Source organism: Pantherophis guttatus, chromosome 16 (assembly GCF_059756535.1).
Source record: "Pantherophis guttatus breed Tessera chromosome 16, ASM5975653v1, whole genome shotgun sequence".
Taxonomy (NCBI): domain Eukaryota; kingdom Metazoa; phylum Chordata; class Lepidosauria; order Squamata; family Colubridae; genus Pantherophis; species Pantherophis guttatus.
The window spans coordinates 2,135,915-2,153,156 of record NC_142078.1 but is presented as its reverse complement, the minus strand read 5'-3'; the positions used below and the strand labels follow the sequence as shown (position 1 = coordinate 2,153,156).

Sequence of the window (17,242 nt, the reverse complement as noted above, 5' to 3'; positions counted from 1 at the left end):
CCAGGGGTGGGTTCTACATTTTTTTTACTACCGGTTCTGTGGGCGTGGCTTATTTTGTGGGTGTGGCTTGGAGGTCATGTGACTGGGTGGGTGTGGCTAGCTGGTCATGTGACCGGGTGGCCATGGCAATGTGTATAGGGACTACTCAGAGGGCTTAAAAAAGTCATTTCTGACAGGTCCTCCCACTTTTGACTGGTCCTCACACTTATGACCATCCTCACATTTATGCCCGTGAAGCATTCTTAACAACCATGTCACTCATTTCACAACTGCTTCTCTTCACCATGGTGATAAGATAGGGCAAAAAACGTAAAATGTGAGGACAGTCGTAAATTCGAGGACTGGTCAAAAGTGCGAGGACCAGTCAAAAATAACTTTTTCAGCCCTCTGAGTAGTCCATATGCACAAAAGGACTACCCAGAGGGCTGAAAAAAGTGATTTCTGACAGGTCCTCGCACTTTTGACCGGTCTTCGCAGTTATAGCTATTGCTATAATGCATTGTAAGCTGCCCTGAGTCTCTGGAGACTCTAATAAATAAATAAATAATAAACTAATAAATAAATAATAAACCTGGACCAACCTTGGTTCTGTCCAGTTTGTGCTTAGAATATCAAAGGCAGAGGTCCATTGTACTGGATCAGACACTGCATTAAACAGACCTGAGTTAAAAGTTGCCCATTCCTGGTACCATGCTTTCTCAATTTCAAAGTCTTCTCCAATTGCTGTCCAAGTGGGGTGCAGGGTAGGCTAACCTCCTTATGGTGCACCCCAAGCAACAGGACATTATTCGCCTACTGAGCCTCACAAGGATCTTCCAGCAAGAAGCAGCAGCATGAAAAACAAAAATAAGGTTATAATAAACAATGAGGAGTTCTTTCACGCCCAGGGCAAGGAATGTAATTCTGCAGCATTTAAGTTCTTTAAGCCATGGTGGCGCAATGGTCAGAATTCCGTATGACAGGCTAATTCTGCTGATTGCCAGCAGTTTGACAGTTCAATTCTCCATCCTTCCGAGTTCGGCAAAATGAGGAACCAGATTGTTGGGGGCAATATGCTGATTCTGTAAACCGCTTTGAGAGGGCTGTATAGCGGTATATAAGTTTAAGTGCTATTGCTACTAAGGCAAAAGTTATTAGCCATGTTTTTTCTAGTGCACATCCATGTTGTTCTGATCATTGATTAAGTTTTTGATAGCATCACTTTGTGGAATGGAAGACATTGTGTTCATATGTTTATATCCTCCTTACGTCAGATACTCTTAGTACAATGGGAGCAAATATGACACTGTTGCCATTAGTGAAACACGGTGGGATGAAACCCAGAAATTTTTCAAAACAGACGTAATAGAAAAGGAGGTCGAGTTGCACTTAAACAGCTGCACCTTTGCAGACATTCAAAAAAGAAAAGAAGAAAACCTCTTTGAATGAAGTTGGGTTCATATGAAAGGAAAAGGGAATGAGGTTGCCATAGGTGTATACTACGCACTACACAATCAAAGGAACTACAGGCACCTTTGGCTAAGCATTTAGCTGATTAACAGGAAGCATAGAAATGGGGGACTTTAACTATCCTGACAACTTGGAAACACCTAGCCTCTGCACCTGCTGTGTTTCCCCGAAAATAAGACCCTTATATTTTTTTGAACCCCAAAATAAGCGCTTGGCCTTATTTTCGGGGAGGTCTTCTGGGGCGCGGGGCGCAAGGCGGGGCTCCTCTTGCCGTCTTTCCTGATTTCCAGCTCCGTCTTCCTAACCCTAATCAGAGGAAAATAGCGGAGACCGGCTCCACATGCGGTTTAATATTTTTGGGGACGTCTAATTTTCAGGGAAAGAGGCAGGGGTGAAATGTAAAATTTGTTACTACCGGTTCTGTGGGCGTGGCTTGGTGGGGGGGGGGTTAATGTGACTAGGTGGGCGTGGCCAACTGTTTTTTTTTTTAAACTTTTCAAAGCATTTTTTCTAATGCTTTGAAAAGCCTCGGCCGATCTTTGGCCAAGAGGTTGCAGAAAAAAATGCTTTGAAAAGCCTCTGATTATCCCAGCTGGGCCATGCGATCATCAGAGGCTTTTTAAAAAAACTTTTAAAAGCATTTGTTCGTCAGAAGAGGTTGTACAAAAAATGCTTTTAAAAGTTAAAAAAAACCCCGTCTGATGATCGTGCAATTCAGCTGGGCATGGTGGGGGGAGGGCGCAGGGATTTTTGCTACTGGTTCTCCGAACCACCCACCACCATCGCTACCGGATCAGGCGATCTGGTCCAAACAGGGAGCATTTCACCCCTGGAAACAGGGTAGTGGGAGGCTGAAGAGGTCCCTAACGGGTCTTATACATTTAAAACATTCTTATAACTGCCCATCTTTCAGTCAACTCACTGCAGCTCCCCAAAAGCCATTTTAAAAACTATCCCAACACATTAAAACACAAAACACTGAATATAAAAACAAAAACAAAAGTCGGGTGCCAATCCATGCCAACTTCTCATTCTCTAATCTCCCAGCGCCTGGGTTTTCTAGGTGTTTAAGGCTAGAAGGGTGGAGGCCTTTTTAAAATATGGCTCGTATCTCACAAAGCTTCCTTGGTCTTAGAGAGTTCCTTGTAGCTGTTTCTGCTGGAAGACAAGGGGACCATTCAGGGAATCCAACTGAGAGCTTCAGATGCTTGGGGATGGTCTTACATGGTAGGGATATTTGGGAAACCTATAGAGATTGTATCAAAGAATGGCAGGCAGCAGCTCCTTTACATGCACAACAATGAAGACCAGATTAGCCCTAGATTCAGCCAGGGAAAACTCTTGCTTCAATTAGACACCGAGTGGGAGGACCATTTAAAGACAATTTATTAGAGGATAAGAGATTTCCCTTAATGAAAAGAGGGAATCCAGGACACAGAATCGAGTTTCATTTTATACTCCACACAATAGAAAGGATACAGAACAAGAGTTGATTGTGTGGAAGAAATCAGAATGAATAAAAGATTTTTTTAATTTAACATATTTTTTTTATTTAAATCAGATTTTTTTTTATTGCATGGAAGAAATCATCCTGCTCAATTACAGTTACATCAGACACATGGAAAGGAACGTCCCATATTAAGCACAAGCATTGAAATGACCATTACATTAAAAACAGAACGTTCACATGGGAAATGGCATCATGAGTCCTGTAATTCTGTTGTGAAAAGGTATAATTTCAGCCAGTTGAAACATCTTGTATGTACAATTGAAAAAGTCGTTTATTAATGTTATTAACCCTAAGAGCTTGTGCACTCGGGACAAATTCCTAGTGTGTTTATTCACACTTGACCAAATTGAATACGCCATTCAACTCAATGCCTGAGATACACATTGTGATTGAAGATCTTCTCACACTCAGGCATGTTTATCATTTTTCTCCCATGTGAATTATTTGGTGCCGATGGATGCCTCCACGCTCAGTAGAGCTCTTTCCACACTCAAAGCATTTGTAGGGTTCCTCTCCTGTGTGGATTCTTAGGTGGCTTTGGAGATGGTCATTTGCTGTGAAGGATTTTTCACATTCTGGGCATTGATATTTCCTTTCTACCTCCTGGATCCCTTGGGGACTCCCTGGTCTTCCGAAGGACCCTCCACCCACCCTCCAGGCATTCATATGGCTTCTCTCTGCAATGGATCCTTTGATATTTATAAAGGTTTCCCCTCAGATTGAAGCTCCTCCCACACTCCAGGCATTTATGTGGTTTTTCTCCAGTGTGGATGCTTAGATGTCTTTGAAGATGATCATTATTTTTGAAGGATTTTTCACATTCCCCGCATTTGTACTGTTTTTGTAAATGGATCCTTTGATGTTTATAGAGGATGCCTCTATCACTAGAGCTCTTTCCACACCAGGTATTTATATGATTTTTCTCCTGTGTGGATTCTTTGATACTTATAAAGGTTGCTCCTCAGACTGAATCTCTTTCAACACTCAAGGCATTCGTATGGCTTCTCTCCCAAGTGGATTCTTTGATGGGTATAAAGGTTTCCCAACTGACTGAAGCTCTTTCCACACTCCAAGCATTCATATGGCTTCTCTCCGGAGTGGATTCTTTGATGGTTATAAAGGTTTCCCAACTGTCTGTAGCTCTTTCCACACTCCAGGCATTCATATGGCTTCTCTCCCGAGTGGATTCTTTGATGGGTATAAAGGTTTCCCAACTGACTGAAGCTCTTTCCACACTCCAGGCATTCATATGGCTTCTCTCCGGAGTGGATTCTTTGATGTTTATAAAGGTTGCTCCTCAGACTGAAGCTCTTTCCACACTCCAGGCACTTATGAGGTTTTTCTCCTGTGTGGATAATTAGGTGGCTTTGAAGATGGTGATTTTTTTTGAAGGATTTTTGACATTCCGGGCACTGGTATGTCTTTCCTTCCTCCTGGATCCCTTGGGGATTCCAGGGTCTTCCGAAGGACGCTCCGCCCTTCAGGCATTTATTCAGATTCTCTCGCCAGTGGATCATTTGATGTTTATAAAGGTTGCTGATATGGCCAAAGTTCTTTCCACACTTCAGGCATTTATAACGTTTTTCTCCTGAGTGGATCGTTTGGTGTGCATAAAGGCTGCTCGTCTGACTAAAGCTCTTTCCACACTCAAAGCATTTATAAGGTTTTTCTCCTGTGTGGATTCTTTGATGTCGATCATGGCTGCTCTTGTGAGAGAAGCTCCTTCCACACTCAAAGCATTTATAAGGTTTTTCTCCTGTGTGGATTATTAGATGGACTTTAAAAAGGTAGCTTCTTTTGAAGGTTTTTCCACATTCCGGGCACTGACATTTCTTTCCTCCCTCCAGGATTCTTTGGGGACTCGCAGGTCTTCCGAAGGACTCTCCACCCTTATCTGGCTTCTCTCTCCAGTGGATCCTTTGATGTCGATAAAGGTTTCCCAAGTCATTGAACATCTTTCCACACTCCAAGCATTTATAAGGTTTTTCTCCTGAGTGGATCCTTTGATGTCTATTAAAGTTGCTCCTACAGTTGAAGCTCTTTCCACACTCCAGGCATTCAAATGGATTCTTTCTTGAGTGGATCCTTAGATGGTTTTCCAGATTTTCATTATTTTTGAAGGTTTTCCAACATTCCGGGCACTGATATTCCTTTGCTTCCTGCTGGATATTTTGGGGCTTTCGGGGTCTTCCAAAGGAGCCTTCGCCCTCCAGGCATTTCTTCAAATAGAGTCTTTGATGTCTATAAAGGCTGCTCCTCCGACTGAAGTTGTTTCCACACTCCAGGCACTTGTGAGGTTTTCCTCCTGTGTGGATTTTTAGATGGCCTTGAAGCAAGTCCTTTCTTTTGAAGGATTTTTTGCATTCTGGGCATTGATGTTCCTTTGCTTCCTCCTGGATCCTTGGGGGCTTTCGGGGTCTTCCAAAGGAGCCTCCGCCCTCCAGGTCCGTCTCGGGGTCTCCGCCCGTTTCTTCCTCAATGCATTGCCTTCCAGGCAGCCGCATTTCCTGGGCTCCCCCTGGACTCATCCCTCCTGCAGCCCCGGTGTTCCCCGGCCTTTCCCCACCATGTCCCAGGGAAGCTGCGCTGGGACAGGGCAGGGCTGCTTCGCGGGGCCTGCTCTCCTCCTCCTCCTCTCGGCCGGCGCTTCCTTCCTGCATCCGCCGCCATCCTCCGTCCTCCTGCAGGGGAGAAAGAGAGGAGGGTCACGGCTGCGTCCCCTTCCCTCAGGGGAGGCCCAGGCCGAAGCCCCCGCCTCCCACGGGCCTCCCTCCCAGTGTCTGCCCGCCAAACGAGGCCTCGGACGCACCGGCCTCTCCTCCCCCTCAGGCCTCCCTTCTCCTGAGGACCCTCCCGGACTGCGACTCCCGGCGTCCCCTGCGTCCTACCTGCATCAGGACGCATGCGCAACCGAATCGAAAGTTTCCCCGTGGCTTCTGTAATTCCGAAAGTGTGGGCCAGAGCGGCCTTCCTCCCCTTTCGGCCCAGCTCCGCCTCTTCCTCCTGGCACCGCCCCCGGTAGCTCTGCTCTCTTGGTCCGATTGCGGAAGTCGGGATGAAAGCGCTTTTCCCGCCGTCTCGCGTTCATTTGCATCGGGGAAGCTTCTACGCCACCCTATTGGCGGGCGCCGCGTAGCCACGCCCCTGCTCGACCCTGCAGCGGCCGCCTTCTTGGCTTTCCTCCCGTCTGGGTCCCTCCCCTCGCTTGGCTCCTCCTCTGCGCCGCTGGCCCCGCCCCTCCGCCCCCTCCCAGCCGCCCGGTTTTCGGAATTGGGCGGGGGGGGGTCGAATGGGGGATTCCCAAGGGGGCTGCAGTGGAGGGGAATGGACGGAGGTTTCCCTCGCCGGCCTCGGCTTTCGTGTCCCGGAGCCCTTTTTGCCTCCCCGGAGCTGCTCCCTACCCCGCCCCTCTAAGCCTGCAGCCGCCTGGGCATCTCCTGGTGGTCCCCTTTCCTCCTGGGGGGAGGAGGGGGGTTGCAGCTGGGTCTCCCCCCCCAGTCCAGGTGCTCCCTGGCATCAAGACCCGCTTCTCTCCCCGCTGGAAGGAAGGGCGGAGGTCGCTGTCTCTATTCCCAGCCTCAAAGGAGCCTTGAATGTAGAGATCCTTCCCTGAATTATAATGATTGTGATTTGAATTTACTGGCCACCTGATCCCCGGAGACTCCTGGCACCTTGCAAATGTTGAAAAAACTTTTTTTGTTGTGGGACACCCGCATTGTGGGAGGGGGTGGCGGGAGAAACGATCTAAATGATTTTAGAATACATTTCCCCCCCCCCCCATTTTGTTTAGAAACTTCTGGGTAGTTTATCTCCTTGCCTTATTTTCCTTTTGTGGAATTCTTTCCACGGTACCTGAGCATAACCAAAGTTCAGTCCACCTTCCTGGGTGCTTACCTGGGCAGAATCCCTCCCTCCTCTTGCCATTGTTTTCTGAACCATCCAACTTCCAAACAAAAAAATTCACTCAAGCTTCAGTTTTTATTTGCTAAGAATGCATCTTGGGCCTCCTCTGTGCCGATTCATTCATTGTTCAGTAGTCCTAGATCGGTTTGCTTTGCAAATCCAATCTTATTGTCTGAAAAAACGCAAGAGTCTGGTAGGACACAAGAATGAGGAGGCAACTGCTTTTGGCTACACGAGAGAATCCCTACCGCTTCGGATTGATGGTTTTTTAATCTATTGAGGATTTTCAGGGTCACAAATCTTGCTTTTAACACAGCACCTTTAAATGACAAACAAGGCGTAGGGTGGAATGTGGAGAGTCCCCTCTTGTCCACACTGCCTTGGATTGTATTAAATTTCTCGATTTTCTCAACCCACTTTAAGCAACATGATGGTCTCTCCTCTTGCTGTTCATAAAAAGATGAGAGCAAGAGAAGCTTTTCAAGGCCTCTCTCCCGGTCAGACGACAAGGCAAAGATGGGCCCTTCTCTCTGGGATTAGACAAGGCAAAGATGGGCCCTTCTCTCTGGGATTAGTGCAAACTGCACATGAGCGCTTCTGGGTCTGAAGTGGTTTGGAAGAAATATCCATCTGGTTCAGTTCCAAAGTGTCAAAGACACTGGAAAGATGGAGGCTGATTGGAAAGATGGTTTAATGGAGCAGAACCATTAGTCCTGGTGCAGCTGACCGCATGGAGTTGAGAGGGAGAGGTATTTATATCCTCTCTTGGGCCTTGCTCTTGAGCTTCCTGTTCCTGTGGCAAGGGCATGCATTCTATTGGTTGCTGTAGGGGGTCATAACGTTTTCTGAGTCAAACCCTCAAAACCTTGTAGGTTTTCTGAGCCAAACTTGGTTGAAGCCTGCTGGGTGATGCAATGAAGAGGCTTCTGTTCTGAAAGTGTGTTGGGCAATTCCTATTGTGTCTTAATAGCTTTACCCTGGTTTGGGTCTTGAGTCAAGGCTAATCCCATCACCCTGAGGTTAAAGGTCTTTTGTCTTGTAGATAGGCTGGTCCAGTCCTTCTTAATGGGCATCAAATATCTGCTGGGGTCAGGGAGCTCTGAGTTTCTGTCTCCCTTAAGATTTCTATTTTACTTTTAAGGGGAAATATAATATTCTGCCTTTTTAAATATTTCCTAAAAGGTTTCTAGGAGGGATGGGTGCTAACTTTCTACAGAAGGAAGGAGCCAACCTCTGGTTCAAAGTTGAGCACAGCTGTGGAGGAAGAGATGCTCTCAGCCTTTTGAGCCAGAGCAGGAGGGCAGAACTGGGGGAAGGACGGCTCAACAAAGGGTTGCGATGATTACAGAAAGAGATCTCCATGGAAGGGAAATGGCCGCCTTGGAACCCATCTCAGTCAGTCTCTCAGGACCCACTACCATTTAATCTTTGGCCCTGCATCCTGGAAGGCGTCATTCTCAAATTATTTATTATTATTTATTATTTAACTTCATTGTCATTGCACCTCGTACACCGAAATTAAATGGCCATCTTAAGTGGCCATTATAACTATAAAAATACTGTAAAACACAAACGCACATCCTTCACAGTCTATACCAGTGATGGCTAACCTTTTTGCTGTTGCATGCCAAAAGCAGGGGGAGTGGGGGGGGGTCGCGTGCGTGCGTGCCCACACCCATAATTCAATGCACCCCCCCCGCGCTCCCCCTGCTTTTCACACGTGACGGCCAAAAGGTTATCGGTGGGCCCGGTAGGCCTGTCTTTTGCCCTTCCCAGGCTCCAGAGGCTTTCTTGGAACCTTGGGAGGGCAAAAACAGCCTCCCCGCCCCCCTCCTCCCCGGAGGCCCTCCGGAGGCTGGAAACAACCCATTTTCCGACTTCTGGTGGACCCAGAAAGCCCGAAAATTAGCTGGCTGGCGTGCACATGCACACTGGAGCTGAGCTAGGGCAACGCTTGCGTGCCCACAGGTGGCCCGCGTGCCATAGGTTCACCATTACATGTCTATACAATTGAATTGAAACCCCCTGATACTGCATTAATATTGCACTATACAGTAGAATTCAATGTAGCTACTGCTCTGGGATAGAAGCTGTTTTTCAGCCTATTTGTCCTTGTTTTTATTGTCCTGTACCATCTGCCAGATAGTAATAGTTCCAAAAAAGGGTGGCTAGGATGAGATGGATCTTTAAGGATGTTTTGAACTTTCTTAAGGCAGCGGGAACTATAAAATTCTTCCAAGGAGGAGAGGGGGCAACCGATGATCCCCTGGGCACTGACGTTCACCCTCTGGAGCGCTGTCCTATCTGTCACTGTGCATGGCAAACCATACACAGCTGCAGTGAGTTAAAATACTCTCTATGGTGCAGCGGTAGAAGGTCACCATCAGTTTTTTACTCAGTTGTTTTTTTTTATTATTTATTTATTTATTTATTTATTTATTTATTTATTTATTTAATGAGATTTATATGCTGCCCTATCTCCAACTGGACTCAGGGCGGCTCACAACAGTTAAGAAACATCTAATAAAAAGTTAAAAATTAAATCCAAATCTCATAATTTAACAGTTAAAAGTACAATTAAGACTAACAAGTTAAAATTAAATTAGAATTAAAACCCCATCAGTCCAGGCCAGCCAAACGAAACAGCCACATTTTCAGGTCATGGCGGAGGTCGGGGGCCACCCGGAGCTCCAGGGGCAGTTGATTCCAAAGGGTAGACCCTCCCCCTGGGGGTCGCTAGCCGACACTGTCTGGCCGACGGCACCCTGAGGAGGCCCTCTCTGTGGGAACACACCGGGCGATGGGCAGCTGTTGCTGGCTGCAGATGGCCCCCCAAATATCCCAGGCCTAAGCCATATAGGGCCTTATAGGTAATCACCAGCACCTTGAATCTCACCTGGAAGGCAACCGGCAACCAATGCAAGTTGCGTAGGAGAGGTGTAACATGGGAGTATCGAGATACTCCCATCACAACCCACGTGGCTACATTCTGCACCAGCTGAAGCCTCCGAGTGGTCTTCAAGGGCAGCCCCATGTAGAGGGCATTGCAGTAGTCAATACGGGAACTGACAAGTGCATGAGTAACTGTGCGTAGGGCATCTAGGTCCAAATAGGGGTGCAACTGGCGCACCAGGCGAACCTGGGCAAATACCCCCCTGGTTACGGCCGTTACATGATCTTCCAAGTTTAGCCGCGAGTCCAAGAGGACACCCAAGTTGCGCACCCTGTCTACAGCGGGCCCCACCTCATCCCCTATGACCAAAGATGGAATCTCTTGATCGGATCGGGACGCTGGTACCCACAGCCACTCGGTCTTAGCAGGGTTGAGCCGAAGCCTGTTTCCCGAGACGTCTCATGTAGTATAATCTCTGCTGGGCCCTTTTGACCAGTTCTGCAATGTGAGTGCCCCAAGTCAGGTCCTCTTTTAGGATAACACCCAGAAACTTAAAACTGGCCACTTGCTCCACTCGGTCTCCATTGATAAGCAAGGGCTGGATGTCGGATCTATTCTTTCTGTAGTCCACTATAAGCTCCTTGGTCTTATTGGTGTTAAGGACCAAGTTATTGTCTCCACACCACAAAAGCAACCAGTCCACCTTATCTCGATAGGCAGACTCACCTCCCCCTTCTCCTGGAGATGAGTCCCACCACTATTGTATCATCTGCAAATTTAATATTAGTATTACTGGCGTAATCCTCAGTTCTTACGTGTCTACGGAGATTCTTAGTCATCCAAGTCATGGTTGTCTCAAAGGTGGGGTTCCCCCCCCCCAAAAGGCAACTGGACTATTTTTTTTTCTTTCCTTGGCGAAGTAGAACTTTCGCTTCTCATCCAAGACTCTTCATCAGTCCTTACACTTCCTCTTTTCTCGCTCTCTCACTCACTCTTCAGACAACTTTCACCGGGTGGGAGTTGAGGCCCCTTCCTGTTCCTGCTTGATGCCTCATGGAAAGTCAGCTTCTTCCTTTGATGGGGCAGCTTGGAAGGAACCAGAGCTGTGAATCTGGAACCCTGGTCACGTCAGCTAGGACGCTGCTTGGAAGCTCCTGGTCAGGTGGGTGGAACTGGTTTCCTGGGCAAAGCAGGACTGTTTCCCTGGGGTGTTGAGATGGGAGGAGGAGGAAGGAAACCACCTCTGCTGACCTGGGCTCTTGGATGCTGAATTGGGATCCATTGGCCTCCTGAAGTAGGAATGGACTACACCTATAGATCTCCGGAGAAGGTGGAAATCTTCCTGGTTGGAACAGCTCTTATAAGAGAACTTGGAGCATTGGTGGAAGAGGTTGGGAGTTAAGTTATTGTGCCTGAATCTGCCACATCAGAATCCATCCCAGAGATGTGAGTAAGCCATTGGATTACCTGTGGTAGACATGCCTCTTTTCCTGCCCCTGGTTACTGTGGAGATCAGCATTAGGAGCTGAAATCCTTGGCTGGAAGCTAAGAGTGCCAAGCATTTGGGGAAGGGGGTGGGTGGGAGGGATTTGGAATGTCCTCTTGTTGGAGGTGATATGGGGGAGAGGGGGGAAAGATCATATGATTTCTCAACAGACAGGAAATCTAAGGGAAAAATATATGAAATAAAAATCCTGCTGGATCAATGAAGCAAGATCTAAGCTGGTCAACTAGATTCCAGCAGATAAAAAGTGCTGGAGCTATGGAGATGCCCCTGGTTGTCTATGAAGAGAATTGGGAGTAGGGGCCAACCGTTAAACAGGAAAGTCCAAGAGAACCTGCTTCCTCCATCCAAAGGCCACCAACCTTCACTGGGGCTTCTTCCTGCCCCATGGATCACTTGTTCACTGAGATGCGATCAGTCTGGCTCCTTATTAGCATTTTATCCAACTCAGAACTGAGTTATTTTTAAAAACAATTTGGGTTGTTCTGGATGCCTGAGAATCTCCCTAGCCTGATCATAGCCTTATTTATTTATTTATTTATTTATTTATTTATTTATTTATTTATTTATTTATTTATTGCTTCTTATTTATTGCTTTTTATTAATTTTTATGCTTGCTGATCGGAACTGATCTCTGCAGGTTTTTCAAACTCCATTTTTAAAAAGGGTAACATTACATCAGGAATAATTTTCTAATACTGGGGAGACCTTGTGCGTCAATGAGAAACGTTTGATTCTGGCAGGCCGCACATTTAATCAAATCATACATTGGAATAAGTAGGACATGCGGGACTGAGCCCACCTTGCACCAGACAGTTCTAGCACCATCCTGGATACGTGGTTGCCTGTCAGATTGCTTTGATGACTTTTGAATCCCACCCACACTAGAAGCAAATATGCTGTTAATGGATCACCTGGCAATCTCTTCCCCGTCCTGCAGAGGTGGCATTCAGTGAACCGGTAGCAGTGACCCTATGTAGCCTCGTTTTCGACGCTGCGTGCAAGCAAAGTACTTGCGCAAAAGGCCATGCACAGGCACAGGAGCCACACGTGTGAGGTGCAGAAGGCTGTGTGCAGGCACAGAAGGCAGGCATGTGCGCTCACATTTGCGAACTGGTGGCAAACTTCCCTGAATCCCACCGCTGCTTCCTGGACCTTCTGTCGTCCACCTTCCTTAAATCACCTTTTGAGTTCTTGTATTCTGAGCGTGGCTGACTCAACTCTTTCTCTCTTCCCCTCAGCCTTATTTTATAATGCCTCCATCCTGGTCCCCCATCTCGGGCTAGCTCTCTCCTCTCTGCCCCCTCCCCAAATATCTCCCAGGGTTATATATCCTTCCCTACCACTGGAGACAATCCAGTCCTCCTAAGTTTTTGGTGGTCTTCTGGAAGGAGAAAGCCTACTTCCCTGTTTGCCTCTTTCTCAATTACTTTTCAGAATGACTTCAGGGCCTCCTTTCCGTAAATAGGATATTGAGCAATAAAAGAAGAAAACGTCAAGAAAACAACTTTTTCTGTTTGAAAAAAATATATATACACATTGGAACCGTGCCCATGAAACATAGAAATCCAGAAGTTGAACTGTTACGACATCAGCCTCTCTTGTGAATCAGTTCCTAGTCCTAAACATGAGGAAAGATTTTAAGCAGGGATGAAATCCAGCAGGTTCTGACAGGTTCTGGAGAACCGGCAGCAGAAATTTTGAGCAGTTCAGAGAAACGGCAAATACCACCTCTGGCTGGCCCCTGAGTGGGGTGGGAATGGAGATTTTGCAATATCCTTCCCCCAGGAGTGGGATGGGAATGGAGATTTTGCAGTATCCTTCCCCCAGGAGTGGGGAGGGTATGGACATTTTGCAGTATCCTTCCCCTGCCACGCCCACCAAGCTACGCCCACAGAACTGATAGTAAAAAAAAATGGATTTCACCACTGATTTTAAATGCAGTTTGAGAAGAGAAGCTTAAAGCCAGCAAATACTCTTTATTTATTTTTTTCCTGAGCTGGCTGAAGTTGAGGGAAGCAGAGGAGCCAATGGGGGAGGTTGGGCCAGCCCCTCTCTCAACCCTAAGAAGAAGGTGGCAAGGGGAAATAAAAAACATCTGACAAAATTTTAGCCAAAAAAGTGGCAGGGACTTGTCCAGATAAGTGCCCTTGAGTCAGAGCTGGCCTGTTGGCCAAAATATCAGGAAGTAGCAGCAAGGGCCGCCACCCTCCCTTTAAACACGATTTTAAATTTGTTTGATTCTTTTCCTTGTGGACTCCTCATTCCTTGCAGACATTTCACTAGCCAACTAGGTAGCCTCATCAGCGCAAGGTTTTCTCTGTGCTCAATTTCAGTGACACAGTTTAATTTGATAATGCCCCAGAGTCCTATTTTATTTCAGTAGAGTAGAGTAGGGTAGAGTAGAGTAAATAGAAAGAACAGAACAAAATAGAATAGAATAGAACAGAACAGAACAGAACAGGATACAGAATAGAACAGAATACAGAATACAGAATACAGAATACAGAATACAGAATACAGAGTAGAGTAGAGTAGAGTAGAGTAGAGTAGAGTAGAGTAGAGTAGAGTAGAGTAGAGTAGAGTAGAATAGAATGATAATGCCCATAGGTCCTATATTATTTCATTAAATACATTCCCTAGCTCTCAATTATTGAAGGAAGTGGCATGTTTATGGGTCTCCCATCCCAAACCTCATTGGATTACTACCTACTGTATGTTACTAACGGTGCCTGGTGATAGGCAGCCAAAATGCTGGTATTCTTTGGAGAGGCTTGCCATCTGGCTACAGCTTTTGAGAGGCCTGCTTTAAGAGGCAGAGGGATGGAGGGATTTCTTCAAAAAGGAAGTTGAGATTTAGGGACTCATGTCTGTGAGGGTTGTCCCCAAAACTGGGCCTTAGCTTGGTGTCAAAACCGATTGATCGCCAAACACAAGGTGTGAAACAAGAATATACTTTTATTTTGGTACCAAGATAGAAGGACCCTGCTTTGAAAGCTGCCAAGGCCCTGATTACAGTTTTATAACAATTTTTATCCTCATAGGTGAGTCACATACACCCCTTTCCCCTCCCCCTAATAATGCCTATAATATTGATTAGTTACCTGGATTACTCCCCCCAAAAAAGCTTTTATGCTTGCTATGCAAAATAGCTAAATCTCACTCCACCTGTTGCCTACCCCAGGTCACGGGTATCTTGCAAAGTTTCTAGTTTCTAGCTGTGTGGTTTTGGGGTTTTTTTTGTAAGCAAGATCCAACATCCTGGCTAAGTGGTTTCTGACAGGTAAATTGTTTACTTCTACCTCACTTCATTAACCATGCAGCCCCCTCCCCCAGGGGTGAAATCTAAATTTTTTTGCTACCGGTTCTGTGGGCGTGGCTTAATTAGTGGGCATGGCTTAGTGGTAAGGTGACTGGGAGGGTGTGGCTTGTTGGTCAGGTGGGCATGGCCAAGTCAATGTCACTTCTTTGCCCTTTTTTAACCTACAAAACACAACACAACACAACTGGCTCACCCACAATACAAAAGCAGCTGTGCTAGACCCAAAATGGCCCCTGCAACAAGCAGGAACCTCACACAGCCACAAAAAGCCCAAAAAACCAACTTTACACACACAAAATTCCACATACAGCTTTGTGAGATTTTGTGTGATTGTGTAGTTAGAGTGAAACACTACAGAAACACACTAAATCTCAGAAAGCTGCACAAATATTATTTATTTTTATTTTTATATAAAAGCAGCTAAATTTAAAACTTCCTAAACTTTAAATGGCTAGGTCTAAAAAAAGAACAACTAAAAAAAATCCCAATTAACTATTTTTTTAAAGCTCCCAAAGGGGGAAAAAACTTACCTGATAGAACAGGGGTCTCCAACCTTGGCAACTTTAAGACTTGTAGACTTCAACTCCCAGAATTCCTCAGCCAGCTTTGCTTTGCTGGCTGAGGAATTCTGGGAGTTGAAGTCCACAACTCCCTGCCTGCTTGATTGCAGGCAGAGAGATTCAGTTGCTTGCTGATGCAATGGATTGTAGGGATTACAGCAAGGCGTTGCGACCAGCAGCTAAGGTAAGCAAGCTGAGGGGGGGAGGGGGAGGGATTTTTGCTACCGATTAGCAGGCAACTCAACTGGGATGGTCAGAGCTTGGCTGGTCAGAGCCATTTAAAAGAAAAAAAAAGGCTCTGATGATCGCGCGGCTCAGCTGGGCATGGGGGACGGGGGTAGGGATTTTTACTACTGGTTCTCCGAACTGCCTGCCGCCATCACTACCTACTCACCCGAGCCAGTCCGAACTGGGAGCATTTCACCCCTGCCCTCCCCTCTTGCCACCACAGCCCCCCTCACCATGCTATCAAGAAAGCCTGGCTTGCAAATCCCCTATTATAGCAAAAAAGCAAAAAGGAATAAAAGCTGTTATATTGTTTGTTTTAAGGCAAAGAAATGAAGACAAGAATAAATGTTTGTCAGAATTCATATTCCTCACTCTTCTGTCCATCACACCTATCTCCACATATGACCCTTCCTCTGATTCTGGGTGACCATAATATCAGTTACTCACTGAGTAAATGAGTCAGAAAAACAATGAGGGAGAAGTCGGGCTGAAGAAACAGGGAGTTCCCCTCCTGAGACAGGGTGCTGGCTTCCTTTGTCTTCCTCTTCTCAGTGACTCAGCCTGGAAAATGGGTGTCCAAAGGAATATTTTTGTCAGGCTGTGGAAACTTTCTTCACACCCACTTTCCATTCCTTCTGTTGGGAGATTCATCTAATCCAGTGTTTCTCAACCTTGGAAGCTTGAAGATGGGTGGACTTCAACTCCCAGAATCCCCAGTTTCTGGGAGTTGAAGTCCACCCATCTTCAAGCTACCAAGGTTGAGAAACACTGATCTAATCTCTGATCAAAGAGCAAGTGGCAGTTGTGGCTAGGAGGAGGGCATTACCACAGCTTCATGCCACATGCACCACTTTTGTCTGTTCCTAGACTGGGAACTTCTAGTCACCTCCAGATTGGACTACTGTAATGCATTCCACATGGGGCTGCTGTAGGAGATGGCCAGGCTGAGCCTGAGGGAGGAGTCAAACGTGTCATCAGCCTCGAGTCCCTTCACACCCACAAGATATCTAATTCCATCCTATCTTAATTCCATTGACTCTTATTCACCACCAATTTGTTTGTAATTCAGATTCTTGTAGAGCAGGGATGTCAAACTCAATTTCATTGAGGGCCGCATCAAGGTTGTGTTTGACCTCAGGGGGGCTGGGATTGGGGTGGCTAGCTCGACGTCACTCATGTCGGGGGTGCCAGTGGTGGCCCTAATGGTCTGTCAGAGAAAACAGGCTCTCAAATTCTGTTTTTGGCTCCTGCAATCCTCTGCCAGCGAAAATTGAGCTTGGAAGGGCCTCTGTTTTCGCTGGCAGGGACACCGTGGGCCAGTCCTTCACTGTCTCCAGGGCGGGCCTGCAGGCCAGATCTAAGCACCCCGTGGGCCAGATCCTGCCCCCCGGGCCTTGAGTCTGACATCCCTGTTGTTGTTGTGGCTCCGACCCCCGAGCCCGTCTTATCGGAGAAAGAAGGCTCCGAAAGGGAAGGAGAGGCCGTGTCTCCCTCTCCGGGACCCTCCTCTCTGGCAATGCCTTAGGTGTCTCCCAACGGAGCAGAGATTGGCCAGGAGCCAGGTATCCCCGCGCAGGCGCAGGCGGACAGTGACGGGGATGAGTCTTGGCTGGATCCACGCCAGTGTCGAAGAGATAAGCGCACGCAACAGAAGAGGAGGCGTGCCAGAGATTAGGCTGAGTCACTGGACCACACCCCACAGGGTATAAAAGGGAGCGTGGTGGCCAGTCAAGCCTTGTGACGAACAAAGCTGAAAGGTTCCACGCCATTCTGCATTACCGGACTTTTGGCTATAGGCTTTGCTGGACTATATTTGTGAACTGGACTTAATTTACTCTGTAATTATTGAACATTTTACTTTGATGTACCAAAG

At 46.8% G+C, this 17,242-nt stretch overlaps 2 protein-coding genes across 4 annotated transcripts in view; one reads left to right on the top strand and one right to left on the bottom strand.

The window, feature by feature from the left end:
* Positions 1–2,973: 2,973 nt before the first annotated feature.
* LOC117671286 (uncharacterized) lies at positions 2,974–6,142 on the bottom strand. 2 transcript variants are annotated; one of them, XM_060692827.2, is made up of 2 exons: positions 5,848–6,142; positions 2,974–5,640 (listed from the first exon to the last, which is right to left on the bottom strand). In XM_060692827.2, the coding sequence occupies exons 1-2, from the start codon at positions 5,851–5,853 to the stop codon at positions 3,937–3,939; spliced, it is 1,710 nt and encodes a 569-aa protein (XP_060548810.2). In that variant the 5' UTR covers positions 5,854–6,142; the 3' UTR covers positions 2,974–3,936. The 2 variants fall into 2 exon arrangements, with proteins under 2 accessions (XP_060548810.2, XP_087735873.1); XM_087879747.1 differs by having other exon boundaries at positions 5,769–5,857.
* A 4,624-nt stretch (positions 6,143–10,766) lies between these two features.
* CARD9 (caspase recruitment domain family member 9) overlaps positions 10,767–17,242 on the top strand; it is a 31,845-nt gene continuing 25,369 nt past the window's right edge. The window contains exon 1 of one of the 2 annotated variants that reach the window (XM_034427144.3): positions 10,767–11,201. The gene's annotated coding sequence lies outside the window, so the exon portion shown is untranslated. The remainder of the gene's footprint in view (positions 11,202–17,242) is intronic. The other variant, XM_087879748.1, reaches the window with a different exon arrangement.